The sequence below is a fragment of the Talpa europaea genome (assembly GCF_964194135.1).
Source record: "Talpa europaea genome assembly, chromosome: 12".
NCBI classification, from domain to species: domain Eukaryota; kingdom Metazoa; phylum Chordata; class Mammalia; order Eulipotyphla; family Talpidae; genus Talpa; species Talpa europaea.
This window is the reverse complement of record NC_140079.1, coordinates 966,791-994,404: the sequence shown is the minus strand read 5'-3', so window position 1 is coordinate 994,404 and position 27,614 is coordinate 966,791. Positions and strand designations below refer to the sequence as shown.

The 27,614-nt window shown below is 69.9% G+C and overlaps 1 protein-coding gene across 1 annotated transcript in view; it reads left to right on the top strand.

Moving 5' to 3' along the window:
• Nucleotides 1-980: 980 nt before the first annotated feature.
• The window catches only part of HEPHL1 (hephaestin like 1), a gene marked incomplete at both ends in the record, with an annotated part of 28,651 nt that continues 2,017 nt past the window's right edge, over nucleotides 981-27,614 (top strand). Inside the window, 17 exons of the mRNA XM_084248515.1 lie at nucleotides 981-1,150; nucleotides 7,581-7,825; nucleotides 8,524-8,736; nucleotides 9,506-9,685; nucleotides 11,861-12,115; nucleotides 12,592-12,760; nucleotides 14,266-14,405; nucleotides 14,502-14,633; nucleotides 15,242-15,453; nucleotides 16,285-16,435; nucleotides 18,025-18,237; nucleotides 19,441-19,654; nucleotides 21,948-22,087; nucleotides 23,226-23,366; nucleotides 24,545-24,651; nucleotides 25,204-25,426; nucleotides 26,429-26,568. Of these exons, the coding sequence (XP_084104641.1) occupies nucleotides 981-1,150; nucleotides 7,581-7,825; nucleotides 8,524-8,736; nucleotides 9,506-9,685; nucleotides 11,861-12,115; nucleotides 12,592-12,760; nucleotides 14,266-14,405; nucleotides 14,502-14,633; nucleotides 15,242-15,453; nucleotides 16,285-16,435; nucleotides 18,025-18,237; nucleotides 19,441-19,654; nucleotides 21,948-22,087; nucleotides 23,226-23,366; nucleotides 24,545-24,651; nucleotides 25,204-25,426; nucleotides 26,429-26,568 (3,045 nt within the window). The remainder of the gene's footprint in view (nucleotides 1,151-7,580; nucleotides 7,826-8,523; nucleotides 8,737-9,505; nucleotides 9,686-11,860; nucleotides 12,116-12,591; nucleotides 12,761-14,265; nucleotides 14,406-14,501; nucleotides 14,634-15,241; nucleotides 15,454-16,284; nucleotides 16,436-18,024; nucleotides 18,238-19,440; nucleotides 19,655-21,947; nucleotides 22,088-23,225; nucleotides 23,367-24,544; nucleotides 24,652-25,203; nucleotides 25,427-26,428; nucleotides 26,569-27,614) is intronic.

The window sequence follows — 27,614 nt, the reverse complement described above, 5'->3', positions numbered from 1 at the left end:
CGCCCGGTGCGCCCTGGACGGCGCTGCCCCGCGTCCCGCAGGCCTCTCCCGGCCGTGGCTGCGCGTCCTCGCTGCCGTCGTCTTCGCAGAGCGGAGAATCCACGCGTGGGTCTTCACCGCGCCCGTCCGGCCTGGCCCGCAGACCCCGGCTCGGGGGCCGATGGTTCTTGTGCGCTCGGGGGGCCGCAGAAGGCGGGGAGCCGGGTCCCCCGGGAGCTGCTCCACGGGGGGAGGGGCTGGCGCTCTCCCGGGCGGGACAGGCCAGGCAGCCGCATTCTAGGTCAGGCCTGGGCAGCGGCCCCCGCCCTCGCCCGCTGACCCGGGGCCTGCCAGCGCGGCTTCCTGCGCCCGGCGGCGGCGCCTCCCTTATCTGATTCGGCTGAGTCGGGCGCGCCCTCTCGGGGGTGCCGGCCTCTGGGCTTTTGCCTGCACGGACGGGGGAGAGCCTCCTCTTTGCCGGTGGGGCTGCCGAGAATTTGGGGGAGCTGGCGATGAGCAAATGGGGAACGGGCGAGGTTTCACGATGTTCTCAGGACTTTACGATGCTGGGGATGGTTTCATGTCGCCTTATAAAACAAGCCGGCGACGGTGATGGCGATGAGTCAGCCTCTGCCCTCCTCGTCCCCGATGCCCCACCAGGCGCCCGGCTTCGTGTGTTCCTGGAACAGGTGTGGAGGGGGAGGGGCGCCCCTCGGCCCGGCTGCCCCTCCGCTCCCGGCGAGGGTGAGTGACCGCTGCCAGCAGAGCCCCGGAGCGCAGAGAAACAGGCGGCGGCCAGGCAGAGGGTGGACGGCCGAGGCTCCCCGGCGCTGGCCGCGCGCTGCACCTGGCGCCCCCCCATGCCCCCGCGCCCCTCTGCGCGCACAGCGGCGGCCTGGGTCCCAACCCCGGCACCCCGGGAGGAGGAGCCGGCCGCCACGCCTCCCTCATAACAGCTGGGCGGGGGAGGCCGCTGCGCCCGGCTCTGCTCACATCCACAAATGCCTCGCGCGCGGCTGGCCGCCTGCACCCTGCTCCTGGCTCTCCTGGGGCCGGCGGGGCCGGCGGGCGCAGCCACCAGGACCTACCACATCGGCATCGGGGAGGAGTACTGGGACTATGTGCCCCAAGGCAAGAACGTCATCACCGGGAGAAGCTTCTCGGAGGACAAGTGAGTGAACGGGGTCCCCGGAGGCGCCCCGGCTCGCCTGCCTCTGGCTGTGGTCTGGAGGCTGCATCCGGAAGGGGGGGCTGGTGCTCGCGGGGCCCCTGCCCAGGAGCCCTGGCGCGTGGCGCGTGGGACGAGCCCGAGCCCCGGGGTCGCGGCGGGTGGTGAGGGCGCCTGGGCCCGCGGGGGGCTCCGGGAGGGGGGCCGGAGGCCGGCGGGACGGCCGAGGGCCGTGTCCAGGTGGCGGCTTTCCTACGGACGCTGGGAGCCCCGGTGAGGGTTCAGCGGTTTCGCGAAACAAGTCTGTGGTCTGGAACGAACCCTCGGAGGCGAAGACGCCGCTGGTCCCCGGCCTGCGCTGCTCAGGAAGGGGGGGCTCTTCAGCGCTCCCGGGAGCCCTCCTCGAAGGGCAGGTCCCTGTTGGCGGCCGAGGGCGAGGTGCTGGCGCCGGGCCCCTCCCTGGCTTTCCTGGGTTTGCAGGAAGCAGCACCTTCCCCGCCCCCCTCAGGAGCCAGGATCCTCTGGATCTGACTCGTCCCCTGGGGCTCCCCCGACCTCTGCTGGCTCCGACTCGGTTGCACCTCAGCTTTGTTCTTAGAACATCCCGGGAAGCGTCCTGGCAGGCCCGGCGGGCCCTCGGGTGCCAGCTGCTTTTCAGGCAGGGAGAACCTGCGCTTCAGCTGCCACCTTCTAAAGACAAGGCCGCTGCCCTTCCCGGCAGCACGGGGTCTGCCCGCGCCCCCGGGGCCAGACCCGCCAGGCCAGAGGGAGGGACGGCCCCCTTGGCCACGCGGCCTCCAGCTTTCCAGCCACGCGGGGTGGCGCGGGCAGGCTGCTGTGCTGAGGAAGGGCAGCGCCCGGGCAGGCTGCCCAGGTGGCGTCGCCAGAACCGTGGTTCCAGGAAAGGGCCCGTCCAGGGGCTGCTTCCAGGGACAGCGGGGCTCCCCTCACCCTCCCTCGCACTCACCCGCGCCGGTGCATGGGGCTGGAGGGGGCCCCCCACTGCCGCCCGCCTCCCGGAACCAGGCCTGCTCTCCTCAGAAGGGCTCAAAGGCTCAGGGACGCCGGGCAGCCACCGGCACAGGCCCAGGAAGACCTCGGGGCGTCCTGGCAACCAGGCCTGGGAGTCCCCGGGGCCGGCTTGTCCGTGTGCTAGAGGGAGACTCAGGGCTCTGTCCCTGAGCTGCTCGCACCAGGGGCGCCGTCGGAGGGCGTCTGCCCCACCCAGGCCCTCCCAGAGGCGCTGCTCCCGCGGCTGCAGGTGCTGCCCGCCTCCCGCCAGGAGCTGGCTCTGGGGCACCCGTCCCAGGGCGCAGGCCTCGGCGGCTCGCTGGCCCGCCCCAGAGCCCACGTTTCCTGCCCCCACACGGCCTGCTTCTGGCACGGGTGACCCTTTCCCGTGGAGTCAAGCTCAGCGTTGAGGGGAGGCAGGCAGCCCCAGCAACAGGAACGTTCTGGAAAGTCCCACTTCTTAGCAAAGGCAGGTTAGGGCGGCTCGGTCACTCCTCTAGGAGGCACTGACCGGCCGAGTCGGTGTCCAAGCCAGGGGAGTCCGGGAGCCGCGGGTCGGGTGCCCCCGCAGGCCTGGCCAGCCCCGCCTGGAGCAGGCCCCGTGTCCTAGGAGGAGAGGTGACCGGGAGGTGCTGGGGCAGGGCCATGGAGCGAGTCCTCGGGCAGCACCCCTGGCGCCCCGGTCCCGGCTCCCTGCAGGCATGAGGAGCCCCGAGCTGCTCCTGCTCTGGCCGAGTGGCTGCAGGGGGCGCTGGGCAAGCCCCGAGGGGTGCCGGGTGGGTGCTGACCTGGCTTGCGCCACGGACACAGGCACCATGCCACAGGCCGTAGCGGTGGGGGGCGGGGGTCGCTGCGGGGGGCCGGGGGGCCCTGGGGGACACTGGAGGGTACCGAGGGATACTGGGGAGCGTGGGTGCAACTCCCCACGTGCTCACGCGTTTCCTGGCGAGGGCGGCATCTTGGACTGTGGCCCTGGTCTGGGGACCGTCGGGCCTCGAGGCGTGCACCGTGCTCCCGCGCCGGCGCCCCAGGCCGTGTGGCAGGCGCCCCCCAGCCACAGGAGCGAGCCCCCAGACGGAGAGAGGGCGGCACCTGACGGCTGCGTCTCGACCTCTTCCTGCGGAAGGAGCGAGGGGGTGCCGTGTGCAGAGCAGGGGCTGGAGGAGGCCGGGCTGGGAATGGGTCCGAGGGCAGTTCTTGAAAAGCCTGCGTTTGCCTCTGTCCACTCCCCTGCCTCTGAGAACTCTGGCCGGGCCCTCCCCGAGGCCCAGAGCTCTCCACGGACACCCTGAGCCCAGCTCGCCCGGCTCCCTCGGCCCTGCTGTGCCGCCAGGGCGGGGAGGCCAGGTGGCTCCGCTGCCCTCCCGGCTCTGGCGCCCGGGCACCAAGATCGGGCCGGTGACAGTGAAGCGAGTCAGGGCCCCTGTGGTCGCGGCCAGGGGAGCCCACAAAACCCAGGAGGACAGAGGGTGGCACCAGGGCTGGGGAGCGTGAGGAGCCTGGGCGGCCAGGTGAGGCGGGCAGGGCCTGTGAGTGCGGGCGAGGCGGGCGAGGCGGGCAGAGCCTGGTCCCAGGAATCCGTGGCAGCTGGTGGTGCCTCCGCTTGGCGACAGTGTAACAGGCCACAGCTCTGCCCGCGGAGGAAGCTGAGGTTTGGGGCTCTCTCGGGGGAGCCCCCTCTCCCGCCCACCTGCAGAGACAGGCCTGGATGTGGGCTGGGGAGACTCGGGCACGACGTACTGGGCCGCTGTCTCGGGCCTCACCGCGCGGCAGGCCCAGAGGGCACCAGCAGGCTGGGGGCCGGGGGCTGGGGGCGGGGGGCGGGGGGCGGGGGGGGACGGAGGCCTGGCTCGCGGCGGAGTGGGTCTCTGGTGTCCCAGGCAAGCCCAGAGCTCCTGCCCCTGCCTTGGCAGTGGGGAGAACGGCCGGCTTCAGGCCGCGTGAGGGTCCGGCGCTGCTGTGACTGACGGTCACAACTCGGGGTTCTCAGACGTCAGCGCCAGGTTCTCAGCTCCACAGGCCACACGTGCCCTGCGCCTCCCTGGCCGCTGGGCTGTGGCCCCCACCGGTCTCCACCTTCCCACGGCTTCTCCCTTTGAAGGACACTTTCGGTGGCTTGTGGGCCCCTCCCCGCCCCCCCAGGCCACCCCAGAAATTCTCCTGGTCTCAGAGGCCTTCCCCTCTTCTTGCCTGTAGGGACCCTGTCTCCAGTTAGGGGCCTGGAGCCCCAGGTCTGTGACCCCGTGTGGGTGTGGAGGCCCGACTCGGGGTCTCTGGCCTCTGGGAAGGCCCACTGGGGTGGGGGTTCCTCCTTCCACTCAGAGCTTTGCAGAACGGACTGCACCCCCAGTTCTAGACAGAGCCCAGCCCTGGGGGCTCCAGTCTACCTGCCATGGGCCCCTGCCCAGCACAGGCCTGCTGGACAGCAGGAGCCGGGGACCTGGCGCCCCGCCCTGAGGGTCTGGGGGCGACCTGACCGGGGAGAGGGGGCGGGTCCTGGCTCCTCCCCGCGCCCCAGCTGACCTGCCCGAGCCTGGGCGGTGAAGGGGGAGCCGGGCAGGCGCTGGCCGGGGCGGGGCCTGCATGGCCGGCTTTAAAAACCATTAATTCAATTAGGGAGGGCGTGGCGGCGCCGGGCGAGACATCCACGCGCGTCCCGCCCTCCCTGCCAGCGGTGCCAGCGGTGCCCGTCCGTCCTGCGCCCTCCTGGTGCAGGGGCCCGTCCTGCCACTGCCCTGCGCGCCGCCTCCCCTGCACGCTCCCGAGGCGGAGGGTGGGCCCCGCGTGGACAGTGCTGCTGGCCGGCCCGGCGCGCGCCTCGTCTCCCCGGCCGAGCCCCCGCCCCGCGCCCTCCCCGGCTCCACAGCCTGGTCCTCCGGGGTAGGGGGTGAGGGGACCCTTCGCGCTCCAGGGTGGGGGTGGTGAGGTGCACTCCGCGTGAGCCCTCGGGGCCCCCTCGGCTCCGTGGCGGGGCTCAACAGGCCAGACCTCGAAGTTGTCCCCTCCCATGGCCACCCGGCCTTGGCATCACGGCCTCCTGCACCCCCGTTTTGTCTTTCAAGCAGGTGAGGGGGACTCCCCAGCCCACTGGCACCTCCCCAGGAAACAGACACCTCCTGGCTCGGCGGCACTAGCACGTGGCTGGGGTGGCTGGAGGCCGTGGGTGCGCGCTGGGCCATGGCCGCCCACAGAGGCCGCGGGGAGCGTCCAGGCCGCTGGGGGCTGCTGCTCGGCACCCCGGGGCACCCTCGCTCTGTTTCCCGGGCAAGACCCGCAGCGGGGCGGGGCGGGCGCCTGTCCGGCTGCCAGAAAGGGTCAGGAGCCGGGGTGGCCGCCCGGCAGACACCAAAGAGGCAGCTGCTCGTACTCAAGCGCGCCCGGCCTCCGCTCTCCCGGTGGCTGCTGTGGCCCGGGGGCTCCCGCGGTGCTGGTGCCTGGTGGTTCCCGCGCGCGCACGCCGGGGGAATGTGGAGCGGGCGGCTGGGGCCTCGCGGTGGCCTGGGGGGCTCTGGCCCTCGGCTGGAGCACAGGACGCGGAGCCCAGAAAACTCCTAGGCCATGCGCTGCCCTTGTCTGCTCCAGGGGAGCGGAGCGGAGCTTGGCGCTGGGCAGGGCCCGACGACGCCCACGCCGTGGCTCGTGGGCAGGCAGCGAGCCGGGCTCCAGGAAGCCTCGTGCCTCCGGTGACTGCAGCGTGGGAGGCCGGGCTGACCCACATCCAGGCGTGTCGTCAGGGCCACGGCAGGCAGCCTGTGGGGGAGCGCCTCCCTCGCCCCGTGCCACCTCTGCGGGCTGCTCCTGGCGAGGAGCTGCTGCCCAGATTGCGTGCGGACGCGTGTGTGCGTGTGCTCTGTGTGCATGCGTGTGTCCTTGTGCACACGCGTGCACGGGCGCCCAGGGCAGAGCGTGTGCTCAGGTACCCGTCCTCCCCGGCGGCTGTGACTGCCCCCTCCAGAGCCGCGTCAGGCGCCCCGAGCAGACACCAGGGCCTGCGCGCCCTCGGAGCCCGCACCCGCCTGCTTGGGCTGCACGGCCAGCGTGGGGGGCGCAGCTCCCCCTGCCTGTTCCGCTTCCTCCTCCCTCCACTTGCATCCCGCAGACTTTGCAAAACTGTCGCAATAACTTGCCAGTGGGGGTGGGACACGTCGAGGTAGTTTTACGGCCCAGCCTTTGCGCCCTGGGTGAGCGGAGCCTGCGGGGCGCGGGGGCCCTGGCGGGGCGGGGCGGGCTGCGCGGCCCCCCGAGGAGCTGCTCCTGTGCGGTCTGGGGTGCTCGGGCGCACGGGGGCGGGCAGGGGAGCAAGGCCGCGTGGGAAGCCGGCTCCGCCGCGGGGGTTGCCGGGCGCTGCCCCTCTTGGTGCCCGTGTCCTCGCGGCTCCTCACGGCTGCTCCCGCCGGCCGGACCCCTCGCAGGAAACGCGGCCGCGGCCCTGGAATCGCGGGGGACGGGCGAGCAGGGCGGCGCGGGCAGGGTCTTCCCGCCAGGCTTGCCGTCTCTGCCAGTCTGGGTCGGCGCCGAAAGCACGAGCCCCAGATCTACGGGCCCCCCGCGCACCCACCCTGCCCAGCTGTCCCTCCCCCAGCGCTGCTGTCCTGCCCTCCCACGCCCCAGGCGGCTGGGGGCCCCGGTCAAGCGGTGTCAGGACTCCTGTCCTCACGCGCACCCGCGCTTCCTGGCTGTGCCCGCTCCCCACACACGCCCCTGGCTCTGCCCTCACCTCTGCCGCCGCCGTGTCCCCAGTGCGTGAAAGCCCCGTGTGCCAGCCTGCGAGGTCGCGCTGCCCGGCTCCTCGCCCGCCTTCCCCGGTGGCGCTCACGCCTGCCTCCCCAGCCTGCGCCCTCCCTGCCTGCCTCCTGGCGGGGCTCCCCCTCCTGACCTGGGCACCCCCCAACATGCCTCCTCCTGCTCCTGCTGGCTCTGGGCGGCCTCATTCCCACCTTGCTCCAGCCCTAGTTGCCTTCACTCATGTGTTTTGCGTGGGGTGCCGGCCACGGGGTTCCCTGAGCCGTGGCCCCTGGAGGCTGGGCGGGGCGTCAGCTGCTCTCCTGGCACCCTGGCACCCACTGCTCCGTGCACTTGGTTCTACCATTATTGGGGCATGAATCGTGTCTCTCCGCCACGCCTAGAGCCCTACATGCAGCACGCGCACACTACATGCGTCAGTTGCAAAAGTTGGGGTGCCTCTGTCCTGGCCGGGGGTCATTGGTTCAGTTTGGGTTCCTGCTGGAGGCTGCGCCCGCCCCCTGCGCCCTCAGCCTGGGCGTCCTCATGGGTGGACTGAGGTTCCCGCTGCGCTGCAGGGTTACAGGGCTTGGGGGGCCGCGGGGGCGTCACACCCGCACGAGCTTGGTGAGCTGCTGAGGTGAGCGCCGGGGTCTCTCTCGGGACTGCAAGGGTGACGCGTGTTCCTTCTCACTTTCAGACTCGCGACCTTATTTCTTGAAAGGGGGCCCAACCGGATAGGCGGCCTCTACAAAAAGGCGGTGTACAGACACTACACCGATGCCACCTACTCCACGGAGATCCCCAAGCCCCCCTGGCTTGGGTTTCTGGGCCCCATCCTGAGGGCGGAGGTGGGGGACGTGATTGTCATCCACTTGAAGAACTTCGCTTCCCGGCCCTACTCCCTGCACCCGCACGGCGTCTTCTACAACAAGGACTCGGAAGGTGGGTGCAGCTGGTGGCGGCTGGCCCGGTGCAGGGGTGGGACCGCGGCAGTAGCGCCCCCCTGGCAGGCTCCCTGTCTCCTCTCCCTTCCTCCCTGCCGCCCTCTCAGTCTCGCCCGCACAGAGGGGCGGCACACTAGCGCCTCCCTCCTCGGCGGGGGCGCAGGTAGAGCTGGGTGACCGCGGGGACGTGGAGAGCCCCGCCAGGAGGGGCTGGAGGGCGCCGTCAGGAGGGAGCATCCCCCAGGGCCTGCCCGGCCTCCGCCTCTCTGACGCGGCAGCACAGACTCCCCTGGTCCCTGCTGGTTATTTTGTTAACTGTCTCAGACTTCGGAGACACACGCGTTTCTCGGAAGCGTGTCCCGTACACCGGCTGCGCTCCTGCGCACCAGGAGGCCCCGGCGGACGCCGCCGCACCGCTGGCTCCGGGCCCTGGCTGCAGCCCATGGTCACTGCCGAGCCCGCGGCCTGGAGCAGGAGGGTGGGATGGCCACCGCCCCGGCTGCCCCGCCCGGTCTGACGAAGGCCCTGACCCCCCTCCCAGGGCCTGGACTCTGGCCCTGCCCTTGCTGGCGTCTCCCCGACACCCCCTCGGCTCATGGCGGAGGGAGCCTGGAGCCTCAGCCCCCGGGAAGGGAGCCTGGAGCGCAGCGGCCCCGGCCAGGCCGGGTTTCGACTTCCCTTTGCTTGCCTTGGAAGGAGCCCTGTACCCTGACGGCACGTCTGGAAGGAACAAGGATGACGACATGGTCCCCCCCGGCAAAAACTACACGTACGTGTGGCCGGTGAGGGAGGAATACGCGCCGGCCCCCGCGGACGCCAACTGCCTGACCTGGGTGTACCACTCGCACATCGACGCCCCCAAGGACATCTGCTCGGGGCTGATTGGGCCGCTGCTGGTGTGCAAGGAAGGTGAGGTCGCCGGCCAGTGCCTGGGGGAGCCCGCGGGCCCCACGGGGTCACAGAGCAGCCGTGAGCTGAAGGACCCACTGGGCCGTCTGTGGGGTGACGCTGCCCGCGATGCGCTGGGCCTCCGGGACTCTGGGCGCCTCCCGCGTCTCAGAAACGAGCACGTGGGGTCACAACGGGTCCTGGGTCCCAGCGTGAGGGGCGTGGGGGCACCCCGGTGGCGTCCCGCCGTGACCCTGCGCTGCAGCTCTGGCACCTGCGGCCGGAGCTGGACTCCACGGTGGGAGAAGGGACGAGTGATGCCGGTGGTGCTTGGATGTCACGTGTGCGGGTCTCCCTGGAAGCCTGGGGTGCTGCTGTGGCCAGAAAGCTGCACAGGGCTCTTGCTCAGACCAGCGAGCCAGGGCGGTGGCGGGAGTGGCTTCCTCTGCGCCACCACAGGGCCCGACCCTTCCGCCCAAGCCCCGGGGAGGTGAGAAGCGTGGTCCGGTGGCCGGGACGCTCCGCTCAGCCTCTGACCACGTGACCTCAGCCACTGTGTCCCCGGGGGACGGAGCCGGCATATCCACGCCCGCCGGGCGGCTTCCCCGGGGACAGCCAGCTTCCCGGAGCCAGGGCCGTCTGCCCTGGGGCCCCGGTGCGCCCCCCACCAGGGCCCCTGCGTGTTGTGGCCACTCACACGTGGGCCTCCTGACCCGCGAGGGCAGCCGGCGCCTCCGTCGGGCCCGGCCTCTGCCACCCGCTGGCTGTTCTCTCGCGAATGTGCCCGCAGGTGTCCTGAACAAGTACTCGGGGACCAGGACCGACGTGGACCGCGAGTTCGTGATCATGTTCACGCTGGTGGACGAGAACCAGAGCTGGTACCTGGACGACAACATCCGGCACTTCTGCACCGACCCCGCCTCCGTGGACAAGGAGGACCCCGTCTTCCAGAGGAGCAACAAGATGCACGGTGAGTGTCGGGCCGGCCGCCCGCGGGCCGCAGCTCGTGATGGGCGAGCGCCGGGGAGCGTGCGGGTCGCCTGCGGAAGGACAGTAGCCTGAGCTGCGCTGGGCGTGACCCAGGGACAAAGCCAGGCACAGAAACGGGGTGCGTGTGGCGGCGGGGACGCTCGGGAGGCCCGCCTCGGGCTGGGGGTTATGCGAGGGTGAGACGGGCACAGCACCATGCTGGGCAGAGCCCCCGATGGCAACTTCTAGCTTTAGCTGGTCCCCACTTTCGAGTGGCCCAAAAGATCGTCCCCTGTGTGTAGCTTCCACACGCAGCCAGATGCGACGTGTTTCCCAGACAAGTGAGCACAGGGCAGCGTGCCAGACGCTGCCGCGGGAAGCGGTGACTCTCCGAGTCCTCGTGTCGCCAGACAGCGGCTCCCGCCCGGTCTGCGGGATCCAGGGGGTGGGGCTCGCAGGGGGTCGCGCCCAAGTTTTCCTGGGGCTGCCCCAGCCGGCAGGCGCCCTCACGTGGGACGGAGCTGGGGCGCCGCGGGTCTGTGTCCTGCCTCAGGCCAAAGTGCTGTCCGGCTGGAGCGGCCGGAGCAGGGAGGGGGCGCTATGAGTGGGGGCGGTGGGGCGCCCCTGCTGCATAGCTCAGTGTTGGGGCGCAGACGCCAGGGCCCCATTTCTGCGTGTGTCCGGGCATCTCCTCTGGGTGCTGCTCCGGCACCGCGTGCTCAGGAGAGAGGGGGGCGGGGGATGAGATGCGCAGCGTAAATAAAACCTAATTTTTTAAAGTTTATTTTCTTACATCGTTGTTGCCCCAGGTGTAGCCCCCGTAGCTCTCCCACCACCACCGCAGCCCCCGTGACCGTCACCACCGTCCCCTGCTCCCCTCCCCCGTCGTGGCCCCCTCTCCCCTGCGGGACGCGCAGACCCAGGGTGGGTCTGCAGGTTCTGTCTTTCTCCCGGCCCCGTGCTCGGTTTCCCCGTGTTCCCCGTGGGAGTGAAACCATCCGAAATTGCCTTGTTCCTCCGAGCCCCACCCCTGCCAGCGCCACCCAGGCTGCGCAACTGCCGCGCGTCTGTTCTCTGCGCGCAGCGCTCCCCTGCGTAGACAGGCCGGGCCCTGACCCCCTGTCTGGCGGGCACGCGGCTTGTTTCCCGCCTGGGCTGCTGTGATGCGCTGCGCTGCGCTGCGGGTGGCGCACGGGTTTCCTTTCGGGCTCGTGTACGGACCCAAGCCCTGCTCCTCGCTGTGAGCGGCTCACGTTTATCCCTGGCGGATAGGGGTTGGCCTCCGCCCTCCCGGGAGCGCCTCGCGCGGCGGTCGGGGCCTCGCTGGCCTCCTGCTTCCTCTTGCGGTTGGAGTGGGAAGGGGCAGCGTGCGCCCACCAGCACCCCACGTGCCCCGGGCCGCCGGCTGCTCGGAGCGGCCCTCTCGCGCCTCCACGCCTGCCCCTGGCGGAGCGACGCAGCCAGGGCCCGAGGACAACTGGTCTGCGGGACTGCTCGAGAGACCCCGTAACCGAGCGTTCATCTAAATTAGCGCCAACAGTTGCGCTGCCTGAGTCATTCTTAACTTAGTCATAATCACTTTCGCGCTCGGTCTGAAATTGAGAAGGGACAGTATAACTTTGTAAAACCCCGTTTTTCTGCGCTGGCCCAAGTCACACCGCTGTGTAGACGGGGCAGAGGCCTCGGGTCTTGGCTGACGGCTGCAGCTCCAGCCGGAAGTCTGAGCCAGCAGGGCCTGGTGGACAGTCCGTCCCCTTCCGTAAAAGTCAGAACAAAACCACACCCTCTACTCCCCTTCTGCTGGGGCCGGGGCCTTCCTTCTCCCTCCCGCTACCACTCGCTGACGTCAGGTCTTCCGCTGGGTCCTGGTGGCCGTGAGATGCGTGGACGGGTCCCCACGGCAGTCCCCGGGGCGGCCTGCAGGGTGTCGGCCCAGCGGCTCCGTTTCCGCCCGTGTCCGCGTCCCCACGGCTGCCCCGCGTCCCTGCCGGCCTCCGCTCTGTCGGGCGCTTTTCTCTTGGAAAGACCAAGCCCCACCGCCCGTCCTGGGCTGTCTCCTCTGTGAGGACCGAGGCCTCTTCACAGGCCGTGGCGACCCACCGCCCTGGCCCTGCCGCGCCGGGGGACGCGCGCCCGGACCCCGCAGGCGCCTGTGCCAGCCTGTGTCTGCTTTCAGCCCTCAACGGCTACCTGTTCGGAAACTTCCCCGAGCCCCAGATGTGCGTCGGCGAGTCGGTGTCCTGGCACCTGTTCGGGATGGGGAACGAGATCGACATCCACTCCATCTACTTCTACGGCAACACCTTCGTCAGCAGGGGGCACCGCACGGACGTGGTCAACCTCTTCCCCGCCACCTTCCTCACGGCGGAGATGATCGTCCAGAACCCTGGGAAGTGGATGATCACCTGCCAGGTCAGCGACCACCTGCAAGGTGAGTGGGCTGGGGTCCGGGCGGAGGGCAGGGCGGCTGCCGGGACGGGCTCGCTCCGCGCCGACCGCTGGCCGCGTCTTGAGTGTGTTACAGCAATTACAGTGAACACGCAGGGACAGGGGTGGCGCCGCTCACCTGGCGCCCCGTGAGCAGGTATTTATTTACCGACCACCTCCCTGTAAACAGACAGAGGCGATGAAAAGAAATGAGGGGTCTCCAGGGGCTGCGATGCGGCAGTTGCACAGAGCTGGACGTTTTCAGAGAGAGGCAAATTTGAGGCAGAAAGACAGATGCCCCTCGGGTCTCTTCCCGGAGGCCCCTGCCTGTTTCGTGCTGGGAGGGGAGCTGGCCTCGTGTGTGGGAAGGCCACCGTTTACCTTTGCTTTTCACTGCTCACGGGCAACCACAGCCAGAGCCACACGTGCTCGGGGTCCTGCCCCTCCTGCGGGCTCACCCAGGCCCTGCTCTGTCCGCAGCGGGCATGCTGGGCCAGTACAACGTGGGCCACTGCAGAGGCCACGCTTCCCACCCGGCCCTGAAGGGCCAGCAGAGGCACTACTTCATCGCGGCCGAGAAGGTGCTCTGGGACTACGCCCCTCAAGACTACAACAGGTTCAGCGGCCTCCCCCTCAACGCGACCGGCAGGTGAGCTCAGCTGCTGTTCCCTGGTGCGCGGGGCCTTCCCTGCGGTGGCCGCTGTGGGCCCTGCCGGCCTGAGCTGCACGTGGCGGGAGAGCAGAGCCGGCAGGGACGGGGCAGGGGGGAGACGCGCCCACCGCCTGGGCCACGCTTGTCGCCAGACTTTGTTGAGCGGCTGCTGGGCGCAAGCGGCAGTGCTGGGTGCTGGGGTATCGTCCCATGGCGACCAGCCGGCCGCGGCCAGCGGGGGAGGGGGCGGGCAGGCCTGCCAGGAAAAGCGGGGTGAGCTGGCCCTGAGGTCGCCTATCTGCGCCCACGGATTGTCTGGTGCAGACGGAGGCCTCTCTCCAGACCGGCCCCTCCTCCCTGACCCTGACCTTCCCGGTCCTGCTCTGAGGTCACCTTCGGGGTAGGCCTCCCTGGACCCCCGAGTCCGCATTGCCCCTCGGGGCCCACAGTGGGTGGCGCCCCAGGTCTGACCGCAGCGCGCAGGGCCTGACTGCAGAACCACAGGTGGCGAATGGACACCTCAGACCGGAGGCGAGGCCGGATGGGGGCGTGGCCAGAGGGTGTGACCTGGAGGGGTGTGGTCCGGAGGAGTGGCCTGGAGGGGTGGCCTGGAGGGGGGCCTGGAGGGGTGGCCTGGAGGGGGGCCTGGAGGGGGGCCTGGAGGGGGCCCAGGAGGGGGGCCAGGAGGGGGGCCTGGGGCGGGCTTGGAGGGGCGGGGCCGGGAGCCGCCCCGCTGCTACCTGCGGGTTGCTTGGGCCTGAGGGCCTGAGGGTGCTGGGGGTGACTCGCAAGACCCCTCACTCATCCGTCCGCCCTGGGCGCTGGTGGACGGACGCCGGCGTCGGGCGCAGAGGCCCGCCCTGCGGTGAGTGCGCTCGCCAGGGCTGAGTCGGGGCTCGGGGGCGGGCAGCGGCGCCATGGGCAGCGGGGCGCTCTGGACAGGCCAGGAGCTGCAGCGGGGCCCCCAGCGGCTCTTGTGGTGGGGGCGCAGGGGCGCGAGGCCACCAGGGCCTGCGCTGTGCCCGGCGGCGGGAGGAGGGAGAACAGAGGCCAAAGGGTGCAGAAAGGGGGGTTCAAAGGTCAGGGAAAGGCGCCGACACAGGAAGGAGCAGCCGACCGCCGCTGGCCGGGCCCGAGGGACGCTGTGTCGAGGTGGCGCCCGCCGGGCCGTCCCGTCCCCTGCCCTGGCATTTCATGCGCAGTCCCTGCCCTCACTACAGACGGACCCGACCCGCGCTCCGCGCCCTTGCCGGCCTCAAAGTGCCTACTGCGCGCCCAGCCTGGCCGCCCCGCCACTGGCCGCACTCGGGGGCTGGCGCTGCGGGGTGCGCTCTGCCCTCCGCGACCTTGTGGGCCGGGCGGCTCCCGGGGGCGCAGGCGTCTGCCGGCCCTCCGGGTGGGGAGCTCAGGTCACCCAGCTCCGAGCCCGCCGGGCTGGCCGGGCGCGGGCGGTGCGGGCCGGGACCAGGGCGGGTGCGCTCAGCCAGACCCTCTCCCCTCAGCGACTCCGAGGTCTACTTCACGCAAGGGGACTCCAGGATAGGCGGGAGGTACTGGAAGGCCCGGTACACGGAGTACACGGACGCGTCGTTCACGCAAAGAAAGCGCCTCTCGGAGGCGGACGCCCACCTCGGAATTCTGGGTAGAGTGGCCCACGCGCATGGGGGGGGGGCGGCCCACGGGGCCCCAGCCCCACGCTGCGCCTTCTCACCCCTCACCCCACCCCTGCTCCCTCCAGGCCCCGTCATCAGGGCGGAGGTGGGCGACACCCTGCTGGTGACCTTCGCCAACAGGGCGGACAGGGCCTACAGCGTCCTGCCCCACGGCGTGATGTACGACAAGGCGTCCGATGCGGCCCCCAACGTGGACGGTGAGTCCAGCCTGTGCCGGGTGGGCGGGCGAGGGCTAAGAACTCCCTGTCGCCCCCGTACGTGCGGGCAGGGACACGGGCTGCGGGAGGAGGCGGTCAGGACAGGGCCTGGCCCCGGGGTGTCTCGGGGCAGGCTTGGGCGCCCGCAGGTAAGGCGTGCTCAGGCCCCAGCACGTCTGGCCGTGGGGCTGGAGAGGCTCCGGGTTCTCTTGCCAGGCCGCGCGGGGCTCGGGCACCATCCTGGCACAGCCCTAGTGTGAGTCCTCCAGCAGCCACGCACAGCCTGGTGACCCAGGGAGTGGCCATGTCCTCATTCCGCCTCTCAGATTCCGGACACCTCAGAGCGTGGCCCGTCTGGCCTTCCTGGGTGTCCTCTGCAGGGCCGGGCGCGAGCTCCGCAGGCCGCTCGGACGTCTCGGGGACTTGCAGGTGGCGACCGGGCAGCCGCGGCTCCCGACACGTGTGCCGCGTGGCGTCGGGGCGCGTGAGGACAGCGAGGTGGTCTGTGCTGTCCCGTGCGGCAGCACCGCCCCAGAGCGCGCGTAGGGGGGCCGCGCCGAGACATAGCCACTGCCCTGCCCCGTGCGAAGCACTGCCTCCCCCCTCAGGCTTCCTGAAGCCGGGCGCACACGTGAAGCCAGGGGAGACCTTCGTGTACAGGTGGACGGTGCCCGAGAGCGTGGGCCCCACGGCCGACGACCCCCCATGCCTGACCTACCTCTACTTCTCGGCGGTCGACCCCATCAAGGACACCAGCTCCGGCCTGGTGGGGCCCTTGCTGCTCTGCAGGAAGGGGGCGCTCAACGCGGACGGCACGCAGGTAGGCACGGGCGCCTCCCCCCGGGGCCATGCAGGTGAGCCGGACACAGCCCGCCGAGTCCGCTCTCTGCATCAGGGGAGCTTGATTTGGCAGGTTCCAGCTCTGACTGTCCAGCTGCAGATGCCCGTCAGGAGCCCAGGATTTCCTCTGGCGGCAGCGGGTCTGGGGGCGCTCCCTGGGCTTGGCTTTGATGCTGGGGTCTCCCGAGATGTGCGTGGACGCCCACCGGGCTCTCTGCCTGCTGGGGAGGCCCGGCTCGTGCTCCCGAGGGCCTGGCTTCATGCGAATTTCAGAGTATTTCTTGCACTGAAGATAACTTTCTGTCTCAGCACAGCCCCGTGTTTCTGGCCGCCGTGCCCGTCCCGAGTCCTGAGGGGGCTGCTGTGAGCGGTGCTTGGCTGGCCGCGACCCTGGCCGCCTGCAGCAAACCCCAAGGTCCCTTCGAGTGGGTGCGACAGGGCAGCTAAGGTTTCCTGGCGCTGCCTTTCCTGGGCTCAGGTGTTAGCAGCAGCCGTGGGGCGTCCTGGAAGGAGAACAGGGGGCTCCCGGGGCCCTGCCTGGGTGGCTGTGCCCACTGACAGGCCCGACGTCTCTGGGTGTCTCTCCAGCATTAAAGTGGGGCCCTCCCTGGCCCCACTGAGTGACCAGCCAGCCCTGCCGTGCACGTCCACACGCGGGTGGGCAGGGAGACGCGTCGGTGCGGGTCACGCCGACCACATCGTGCTCGGACCCCGCGAGGCTCCTGCGCTAGCCCGAGTCCCCTTTGAAAGGGGAGCAGGACTCAGAACCCCCCGGCTGTGCTCTGAGGCATCCTCCCTCTCCGCTCTCCAGAAGGAGATAGACAAGGAGTTCCACCTGCTCTTCACAGTCTTCGATGAGAACCTGAGCCAGTACCTCGATGAGAACATCCAGAAGTTCACCCGGCGCCCCCTCAGTGTCGACAAGGAGGACAAGGCCTTCGTGAAGTCCAACCGCATGCACGGTAGGAAGCCCGCGTCTGACGTGGCGCCAGGGCGGCGGGCGCGGGGTCTCCACCGCCCCAGGGCTGGCCGCTTGGGGTTTGTTCTTGGCTGTAAGACGCTCAAGGTCTGGTGAAACCTCCTCGTGTCCCAGCGATGCTGTGCCATGGGGCCAGCCCTAGATGGACGTGGGGCCAGCCCGGAGGCGGTCACGGCGCAGGGCGGGTTAGACAGTGACGACAAACACCCCTCGGGGTCGCCTGATGACTGCGGGCTGTGGGGGCCGCCGCAGGCAGTGTGGGCGGCTGCTGGTGCTAACCGGGGCTGAAGCGCGGCACCCTTGCCCCTCGGCTCCACGCGGCGCCACAGCCCACGCGGGGGTCTCCCGCCCTGCCAGAGCCCGGGGGTCCAACCCCGCAGGGCGCATAGACCAGCCCAGGAGCGGCCGGTGAGCTGGAGACCATCGCTGGGCGGCGGGTCCAGGACGGAGCATCCCATGGGCATGGCCTTGAAGACACGGGGGTGGCACACGCGCCCCCAAGCGCTGTCCTCCCCCAGCAAGCCCCAGGCCCACACAGGCAGCCCAGAGCCCGGCCCAGTGCCCGACTCGAGCCCCCATCGCGGCTGACCGTGGAGCAGAGCAATTCAGCAGCGTCCGGTCGCGTCCGCGGTCAGTGGACAAGCCTCAGGTCGTGCACTGACCAAAGCCTGAGCAAAGGGTTTTCAGAAAATAGGCCGCTCTTGTCTAACGTCCCAGGGTCTCCTGGACGCTCCAGCAGGCAGCTTGATGCTCAAGCAAGACCCCAGCACCGCTGGCTCCCGACACAGCGGGAAGGCACCGTGCTGGCCTGGGTGCTGGCAGGTCCACACCCTGCGCCGTCCTCTCCACGCTCGGCATCGGGTGGGGGCCCGTCCCTGCTGAGGGCCCTGCAGGCTGCACCTGTGGGGGCCGCCCTCAAGGTCAGCCCCAGGCGCCACTGTCGGTCAGCGGACTGCGGCGAAGGCATTTCTGGAGACCAAGGCCTCCCGTGTGTAGAGTCACTATCCAGAGCCCCTCCGGTCGCTTTATTAGGACGGGCAGATAAGCGTCATCGCAGGGCAGAGCCATCTCTTGTAAACACCCCGCCCCCCGCCCCAGCAGCCAGCAGACAGCAGCCGCTCCGTGGTCACCTGCCGGCCTCTGGACCCGACCCAGAGCCACCCGCGGACTCGCTGGCCACGAGATCGAGCCCCGCAGCTGGGGAGCTGGCAGGAGAGACCCTCGAGGGGGACAGCTGTGCGAGGTGCTGGGGGCGCTCTGGGGAGCCCGGGCAGCAGCAGTGCACAGGGCAGGGTGGCCGTCCCGCGCCGTCAAGCCATCTTGTCAGAGACCGGACGCCTTGCTCAAGCCGAGCCAGCAGCCTGAGCAGGTGGCTTGGACATGGCGCACTGGTGCATGTTCAGTGCTCCTGTGAGCGGCGCCTCCGTTATAAGTGGCCGCTGAGAGGCTCCCAGGGCAACCTGGCCTCTGAGGACAGGGCTCCCCACAGGCCTGGCCCCGGCCCCTGCCCTGCACACATCCCTTGCGTGCCCCCGTGATGCTTGGGCCTGACCGTCTCTCTCCTCCCTGCAGCCGTCAACGGCTACATGTACGGCAACCAGCCTGGCCTCCAGATGTGCAGGAATGACAGGGTGTCCTGGCACCTGGTGGGGATGGGCACCGACACCGACATGCACGGGGTCTACTTCCAAGGGAACACCCTGCATCTCCGGGGCACCCACCGCGACAGCCTGGCCCTGTTCCCGCACGTCTCCACCACGGCCTTCATGCAGCCGGACCGCGCAGGTGAGTGTGGCGCGGCCACGGGAGGCCTGGAGCTCATGTGTCCCTGACGCTGCTGCAGCCCCGCCAGCCTGCCGTGAGCTGGAACATGGGCCCGGCAGGCCCGGGACAAGACACATGCTCTCTCTGCTGCAAAGCCAGGCTCTGAGGGGCGGCGGAGCCTTTGTGCAGGTGCACGAGCTTGGGGTGCAGGTGCTTCCATGCAGGCGTCGCCACTGTCAAGGCCCCACACCCCCTGGTCCTCCAAGAGGCGGCCCCTCCACTGCCGAGGCACGGGAGGCCTGGCCCAGGAGGGGCCGCGGGGAGCCTTCCTCGCTGTCTCCAGAGAGCTCCTCCCGGTTCCCGAGACCCCTCCCTGCGTGGCCGCGACAGCCGGGTCCTGGGCGCCACGGGCCCTTCAGGGGCAGCTGGCGGAGCCGCGGGTGGCTGGTGGGGGCCACCTCTGCCGGGGCAGCTCTGGAGACTGAGCCCGCGCGGACGCCCGACCCACCGCCCCCGTCCCCGCCACCTCGTGTCTCCCGTGCATCGGCGCACGTGGCCTCCCCTGAGCCAGCGAAGACCCACCTGCCTGCGCCCGCTCCCCAGAGAGTTTCTCCTTAAAATGGCCCGACTCTCTCTCGGCTGTGCCCGTCGCCGTGATGGCACGTCAGTTTACCTTCCTTTCCGCCGGGCGCCTGTTGACCTGCCGTGGGTGGCGAGAGCCTCCTCGGCTCCCGGGCGATGAGGTCGCCGTCGGCTCCGGGTGGCCGTGCCTGTGCGCGCTGCTCCGTCCGGTTCATGACTCCTTCAGGGCAAAATGCACGACTGCGTACGAGTGGCCCAATTTGAACTTTGTCGGGGCGATGACTCTTCCAGGGAATTGGTTCTTTTTCGGTTGGGCTGGGCTGAGATAGCCCCCCCAGCCTCCCCAGCCAGCCCCCCGCCGGCGACTTCCGGGGCCGAGCTTTGCTGGCCGACGCGTTCGGCAGGGAACTCGCAGAGAGGGCGTTTCTTGGCGGCGAACCTGCCAGTTTTAATTCTTCATTTCAAATGAATCTCAGGCTGTTGTTTTCCACAAGGGAATATACTCCAAGCGAAGGGCCCTCCGTGGGGTGTGACTTTGAAACACGAGGTGGCACGACATCTCCCTGCCGGCCCACCTCCCTGGCACCTGCCTGGGGTCGGGCGCGGGCCGGCGGGCGGCGGCAGCGACGGTCTCTCTTGCAGGCCTCTTCAGGGTGTTCTGCTCCACCTTGCACCACTTCGCGCGAGGCATGAACCAGCTCTACGAGGTCACCAGCTGCGGCAACAAGGACCCCCCCGAGCAGCCGTACGGGATGATAAGAACCTTTTACATCGCCGTGGAGGAGGTAGAATGGGATTATGCCCCTAACAAAAACTGGGAGTTCGAAAAGCAGCACTTGGACGCAGGAGGGGAAAGGTACCGCGGCCTCGCCAACTTGGCTCTGGGCGGGGGGGTCGTTTGCGCGCCGTGCGGGGTTCGGCGGGCCCCATACGCCCTGGAGTCCTGCTCTGCAGACACACGGCCCTGGGGCCCGGAGGACCAGGGAGCAGGCCTCCCGGGGGCGGACGTGGCCGGGGCCTTGGATGCTCCAGGGAAGCCAGGTGTGGTGGGTCGGAGGACGGGCTGCCGCCTGGGGCCGCCGCAGGAGCGGATGCACAGGCCTCTCTGCCAGGCGGGACCAGGCCTGCTCGGGGCTGACCTCCCGCCCAGCACCAGCCGCTGCCCCACTGGGTGACCAGCCCTGGCTGTGACTGCTCCACTGCCCGGGCCAGACCCAGGCCTGGCCCCCAGGGCTGCCTCGGCTGCTCCAGCAGGGCATCGCCTGCCCAGGCAGACCAGCAGGCCCCTCCAAGCTCAGCCCCCACACACAGCCGCCCGGAACCACCGCCCACACCCTGGGGCGTCCCGCGAGGGGCTGGCTGGGCACTGAGCCGTTCCTGGGGCTCCCGTCCGCCCCACACGTCCCTCATCCTCCTTCATCACCCGCCCCGCACCTCACTCGCTCATCTGTCTGTGCAGCCTGTGCTGATCCGGACTCTCTGCCCTGTCCCAGTGTGGCCTGTTCAGAGGGCGGGCCCTGGACACGCACTGTCGCCCCGCCACCTCGTGGTGGACACAGAGCCGGCTGGCCTGCCGCGCAGAGCCCCGCGGCCTGGGGGACTCAGGGCCCCCTGTGGTCTCTCACCTCCTCACCCGCCAGCGCCCCTCGCCCAAAGCCTGAGCCGCACCCGCAGAGGGTGGTGCGAGCCGTGGGAGGAAACGTGCGGTGACGTGCGGCCTTTTTCGCGATGCTCATTTCACTGGATGGTGCCGTCACCGAGGAAGTGACCGTGGGAGCCTGTCCCAGCCACCTCCCTGGGGGTGTCGGGCCTGGCTTCACTGTCCCCGAAGCCCAGAGCAGCTTCCGCCTGAAGCCCCCACACCGGCTGGAGGGAAGCGCCCACGGGGTCCCCAGGGCTTCCCCCAAGAGCAGGTGGAGGCGCGTGGGCCTGCGTGGGTGGCCACTGAGCTTGCAGCTGCCCACGGCGTGGCAGCGAGTGAAGGGGGCGTCCACGTGTCCGGGCTCCGGGCTGGGCTGGACAGGAGAGCAGCAGGCGGAGGGCAGGAGGGGTGGCCGTGGTATCACCCAGCAGCTGAGTGGGCAGGACGGGCAGAGAGTGCAGCCTGGCCCTGGGACGCCGTGAAAGGGTCCCCATGAGGACAACCTGCCAGGGTGGACAGTCATGGCACCTGCAGGGTCCAGAATAGGGGCCAGCAGGCAGGGTGGAGCAGGCAGGGAGGCCCCGCTACAGGTAGGTGCTGCAGGGCGCGGGGGCGTGCAGGGTCGCAGGAGGGGCGGGTGGGTCGGTGCTCACGCCGGGCCTTGGGGACGCAGCCAGCAGTTTGCTTCTGTGTGATGAGTGTCTGGGGACTGCCCACTCCTGCCGCTGCTGGTCACCCCAGATCCGGTCCCGGGGTGCTTTGGGGCCGTCTGCACCCCTGCGTTAGGCAGCAGGCAGTCTGCGGCGCTGACACACACGCCCCAGCGGCCAGCACAGCCCGCCCTCGGGCTCGGGGGCAGAGCCTGTTCATGGACCATGAGTGCCACCTGCCCGTTTTGCGGCTGCGCGTGGAGTGGGTGGGGGGGGGGGAAGGGCCCCCGTGGAGCATGAAGTGTCCAGGGTGGGGGGGCTGGGCTGGGGCCTGGAGGCTGTGGGGACAGCGCTGGCCGGAGGGCAGTCAGCCCCTCAGCGTTATGTCAAGTAAAACGTCCTGAACAGAAACACGTGGAGCCGGGTTCTGTGCGGATCTGCTGAGGAATAGGAGCCTGGGGCCCAGAGGCCTGGCCTGCCCCCGGAGCAGAGGGCTGGGCCCGGCAGCCTGCTGGACCCACAGGTCAGCCGCATCTGTCCTGTCCCCGATGTGCATGCAGGCCACGGCCCAGGCTCTCGGGATCTGCAGGGTGGGAGGCGTGACACGGAGCAGGCGCGGGGGAGGGGCTGGGGCTGGGGTGTGCGTGTGCCATAGTGAGGTCAGCCAGGAGAGGCACCTCTGCGGGCCCCCAGCCCCCACCGCCCGCCCGGACAGGCCCCCGGCACTGCTGCAGCAGGTCCCCAGCGCCAGGCCCAATGCGGTGGCCTGGGCGCCTGCTCCGGGGCCCCCGAGTCTTGCAGAAGCACCAGGCACCCCGCCTCCGACAACTTTAATTTCTGGGGCTTGTGCCTGGCAGACACGGAGACATATTCATGAACCACACTGAGAACTGGATCGGCTCCCAGTACAAGAAGGTGGTTTACCGGGAGTACACCGACGGCGAGTTCGTGGAGATCAAGGCCCGGCCGCCGCGGGAGCAGCACCTGGAGCTCCTGGGTAGGCGGCTTGGCGGGTACATGGGCACACGGGCACGCGGGGCACACGCAGGCCCTGAGCTCCCCACCAGGGCTGGGCCCCAGTAAGATGTCGCCATGGGTCACCTTTGCCTCAGCTGAGCCCAGCGGCTCTGCATCTGGTCAGGGAGAGTGGCCACCAGCCCCCACAGGGAGGCCCTGTCCCCGGGGGCTGTAGGACGGGGCGCAGCTCCTACAGGACAGGGCACAGGCTGCCTGCCCCCGCCTGGCTACACCCCCTTTTCTTGCTTCAACATGCCAGGACGCGCCTCTCCTGCAGCGGGCCCTGGAATTTAAAATCTCTCTGGCCTTCCCCAGCCTGGTGGGGACCCTGAAGGGTGGGTGCGGCCCCCGGGGGTGCAACTCCCACGAGCCAGGACCCGCAGGGCCAGGGTCAGGGCTGCACCACGGGGCTCCCACGGGGCCACGCCCGTTGTGAGGTGTGCATGGCAAAGGCTGCGGGTGCGCAGTTGGCACCAAGGGGTGCCCGCGTGTGCAAGGGGCACCCACCATCGTGGGGCACAGATTCCCCCAGAAGCCTGGGACTTCTCACAGAAACGCCAGGCAGGCAGCTGCACCCCACCCCCCACCAGCGCCCCAGCATGCACAGAGCATGTGTCTGAGCCACTGAGTCTGCGCAGCTGGGCACGTGGCTCTGCCTCTGCCCGTGTCCCTCCAGCGCCTGCCAGGCTCGCCGTGTCACTGACTCCTGGACCCCGGAGCAGATGGTGACCGTGTGGACAAAAGGCTGCCCCGGTGGCTGTTCCCACCAGAGTGCGTGGGTGTGACTTTCCCTGGGGGTCCCGCAGAGCAGAGCGTGGGCTTCCTGAGCCCTGCCGTGCCCCTGCCGTGCCCCTGCGCTGACTCTGGCTGCCCCTCGCTCCAGCTGCGAGCAGGCAGCGTGACCGCATTCCCCGGGAGAGGGCTGAGTTGGGCCCACCCACCCAGGGAGGCTGGACTCGAACTAGGCTCGCCTGGTGCCAAGCCCTCCATGGACGCTGCGCCTCTGGGGACGCACACCTGGGGGCAGCCTCTGCTCTTTGCCAAGCGCGCCTGCGCTCCTGCGGCGTCTGTGGGTGCTGAGGAGAGCAGCGGCGACCAGGCCCGTGTTTCGCCCTCAGGCCCGATGATCCACGCCGAGGTGGGCGACTCCATCCTGGTCATATTCAAGAACAAAGCCCAGCGGCCCTACTCCATCGCAGCCCAGGGTGTGGAGGATGTGGACGGCGGCCAGCGTCTCCAAGTGCCCGCCACAAAGCCGGGTAAGCCCCGCTGGCGCGCTCCCTGCTGGTCTGGGCCATCCCCGGATCCTGGACACTCACCCCACAGCGCCAAGCGCCAGCCAGTGGCTGCTCACTCCCAGACGAGGTAGACGGTCACTCACGATGACCGTGTTTATGCAGCGTCCAGGCTCCGGTGGGGACCTGCGACGGTAGGAGGTCGTAGTAGCTGACCTGGCGCAGGGCCGCGCTTCGTGTGTTTTTTAAGGCCCGTCTGTCCTTCAAGTAAGCCGCGAGACGGATGCCAGCGTAGTCTAACACCACGGGCCGTCACCACCGCCCCGTCGCTGCCGCGGACCCGCCGAGGCAAGCGGGGCCTGAGGGGGCGGTAGGAGAGTAAGGACAGGCTGTTAGTGACGGCTGCGGCCAGGCGGGCTCGGGGCAGACGGACACCCAGCCCCGGGAGTCGTGCTTGGAGAGTCAGGAGGTGCCGGCGTTTGCCGCAGGGGCAGGAAGCTACAATGGCCAGACTAGCCGGGCGCAGTGCGCCGGCCCGAAGGTGGGGAGACGCCCGTCCTCTTTCCATGGCTGGAGACGGAGCGGCTACGGCCGTCTCGGGTCACCCGCGGGGGCGGTGTGGCTCAGGACTGTCACCTGCCCAGGCTCGTGGTGCTCGCTGGGTGCAGCTGCATGAACGCGGGCGCCCTGTGCGGAAGGGCAGTGGCCCTTACGTCCTTGGGACAGGTGACCCGGGCCAGGGGGCAGGGGCCCGGCGGGCCTGATCCCTAGGGGGGTCCTGTCTGCCTCCAGCATCCAGCTCTGCCCCACGTTTCTCCCGCGTGTGTTTGGAGGGGAGCAGTGAACCCCGTCCCGTCCCCAGGGTGTGCGTGATGAGACGCCTCGGAGCGCGCGGGGCTTACCAAGGGCCGAGAAGCCTGGCTGGGTGGTAGATGGGGAGTCACTGGCGGGGAGGCCGGGCTGACCAGGGTGCCGAGGCCGAGGGGCCCCTCCGGGGCCGGGGCGGCGCGAGGCGGCGCGTGTGCAGGGAGTGTGGCCCCCACGGCCTTTGTGTCCTGGACGAACGTCAGCTGGTGACACGGGCGGAGCTGGCACGTGCGGCGAGAGCCGCTGGGGGCGCCTCTGCCCCGGCAGCCGCACGACAGACCTGCCCGGGCCTGCGGGCTTCTCCGCGAGCGCCGCCCACTCCCCCTCTGTTCCAGGGGAGATAAAAACGTACCGCTGGAACGTCCCGAAGCGCTCCGGCCCCGGGCCCTCTGACCCCAACTGCATCCCGTGGGTTTACTACTCCACGGTCGACTTTGTGAAGGTGAGAGGGGGCCTGGGGGCCTCGGCCACGGCTGGCGGCGCATGCGGAGGGCGTGGGTGGGAGCGGGCCTTGCTCTGGGCCCTGCCTTCTGCGTCCCGGGCGTGGTCCAGGCCCCGACGGCCGGCGTGGCGGGCACAGTCGCTGCCCGCGCTAAGCATGTGCTGACCCTCGCTCTCAAGTGTGGGCCGGGGGCGAGGGCACCAAGCCAACCCCAAAGCTTCAGTTGCCACACCTAGAGCCGCACGGCTGGACTGCAGAGGAGCTGTGCAGAGGTAACCAGCCGGGAGAACGTTCTTACGTGTCACGCCATTTGGAGGTGTCTGAAACCCATCCCTTGTAAAGTTGTCTCCGCCGCCGTCCGGGCCCAGAAGGCCAAGCTGAGCGGCTGGCGCACAGCTGCGGCCTGGCAGCCGCCGTCCTGGCAACGAAAGGCCAAGATCGGTCCCATGTTGGCCCCAAGCCCCCCGGCCGCAGGGCTGGGCGGTGCTCCCGTCCCCGCCTCCAGCAGCCTCGCACACCCTCAGGGCTGCCCCGTCTGCTCTGCTCCCCCAGGACATGTACAGCGGCCTGATGGGGCCCCTGATCACGTGCAGAGAAGGGGTGCTGGACGAGAAGGGGCGAAGGAGCGACGTGGACTACGAGTTTGTGCTCCTGTTTCTGGTCTTCAACGAGAACGAGTCCTGGTACCTGGACGACAACATCAAGAAGTACCTCAACAAGGACCCCCGGGACTTCAAGCGCTCGGACGACTTTGAGGAGAGCAACAAGATGCACGGTACGCGGGCGGGGCCGGGGCTCGCGAGGCCTCGGGGGCCCTCTGGGAGCGGCTGCGGGGCAGGTCTGCGCGGTGAGCAGGGGCACACGGACCCCTCGCCCCACCCCGGCCACTCCCAGCCTCGGGCTGCGTCCCCAGGGCCACCACCCGAATGCGGGCCCCTGGCCAGCGCGGGCCCCTTGCCGGTGACACCGTGACGTCCAGCGCTCTGGGCAAGGGCCTGCTTGTCTGCCTGGGTGGACGCAGCTCCCTCTGCCAACATCCTTCCCCGTGTCCACGTGGCTGAGCCCAGTGGCACCGCAGGAGGGTTCTTGCTTTGAGCAGGAGCGGCGAGCTCCGCCGGACACATCCCAAGCTCTGCTGTGGCCCCACAAGCACAAAAAGGCCCCAACGGGTCAGGGTAACATGGCCATAGCCTCATCCGCGGCCTGGTTTCTGGCGCGGCTGCTCCTCCCGCAGAGCCTCTGGCCGTGCTCTGTGCCTCATGAATGCGGCTGCGTGGCTGTGTCCAATGCAGGGAGGGACCGGTCAGGGACCGGCCGCACCCGACTGGGCTGCGGTCTCTGGGGGCCTGGCCCAGCCCCCGGATGCTCCCCACTCAGGAGCCTGAGCCAGGCCTGGCCCGTGCCCCAGACGCGTCCCAGAAGACACGCAGGGAGGGGGTCGCTGCCACCTCACTCAACCTGTGACATGACCGCGTGCCTAGGCGTGGCGCGTCGGGCCCCGCGAGCCTGTGACCCGCGCCGGACGTGCCCCCGTCCACCCCGGCGTGGCCTCAGAAGAGGAGCAGCCTGAGCTGGACGCTCCTGGTGTGAGGACTTTAAGAGGCCCCGCACCTGCCACTTAGCGCTTGCTCCGAGGCGCCGGGACGCTGGTAAACGTTCATCAGGCGTCGGCCCCGCCGGAAATGCCGCTGGCCCCAGCCCACCCCCCCCCCCCCCAGCCGCCTCTGCCCGGCTGCCGCGGCGCCTCACCCCGGCTCCTGTCTCCTCACCTCCTCAGCCATCAACGGAAAGATCTTCGGGAACCTGCACGGCCTCATCATGAGCGAGGACTCCATGACGAACTGGTACCTGCTGGGGCTGGGCAGCGAGGTGGACATCCACACCATCCACTACCACGCCGAGAGCTTCCTCTTCAAGGTGGGCGGGCGGCGCTGGGGAGGCCTGGCCCCGGCCCCGAGGCGGAGGGAGGGGCGGGGTACGCAGAACAGCGGGAGGGGACCCCGGGGATCTCTTCGCAGTGGGCGCCCCGGGGTGCTCGTGCAGGCCTCAGAGGCCCGAGTGCTCCCCGTCCGCTGTGGGACGGCCGGGCCGCGCTGGGCCCTGCGTCCTCAGGCGGTGAAAGCTCACGGCAAATGTCCCGTGCCCGCCCCGTCCCTCTCCTGTGTTGCCGCCTTTCCTGCGAGGCCGCCAGCTCAGGGACCCGGCCGGTGAGAGGACACTCAGGTCGGCTTGGCCCGAAGCCCAGCTCTGCTTCTGCCCCCGCGAGCTGGGCCGGGCCGGGCGTGGCTCCCGCCCCAGGCTGAGCTGTCTCAGCGCCTCGGGGTAAGGTCCAGCCGTCGTCACGTGCGCTGCCACCGAGGGCGCCGACCCAAGGGAAGTCCTTTCCTTACGCGGGAAGAAACGGTCGCCCGCAGGAGACCCCCACCTGTCCACTGCCCCCGCGCCCCGCGCGGCACCCGGAGGCGACACCAGCCGTCGGGGCTCGGCTTTTCCAGCCCACATTTAAAACCTGTGTTAAAATGTGGGACTGAACAAGACGTACAGAATCAGACATTTCCCTCTCCGTTTGCTGAGGGCGTTCTCACCCCCCGGGTGACATGCCAGCGCTCTCCCTGCACCCGCTGGGACGTCCCCTCCTCTGGGGCTGCCGGCCGTTTCTTTAGCTCACGGGCAAATCACGTGCTGGGCTCTGAAGTGTTGAGCCAGGCCTCTGCCCGGGACCGGCCTTCCTGCCCCACACACCGTCCGGCTCGTTTCCTGATTGCGGCAACACTCAGGCGTGGGGTCCGGAGCAGCGGCGGCCCCTGCGCGGGGCGTCTCCCCCAGGCCCCTCCAGGCACCCGGCCTCCGCGCGCCCCTGGGCCCCGCCCGCAATGCTGGCCTCCGAGTCCCGGGGTTTGCCACTGGTTTGGTTTTCTCGGACCCTTTGTGGCTTCTCCTGTCCCGCGTGAGCGGCGGCGCCG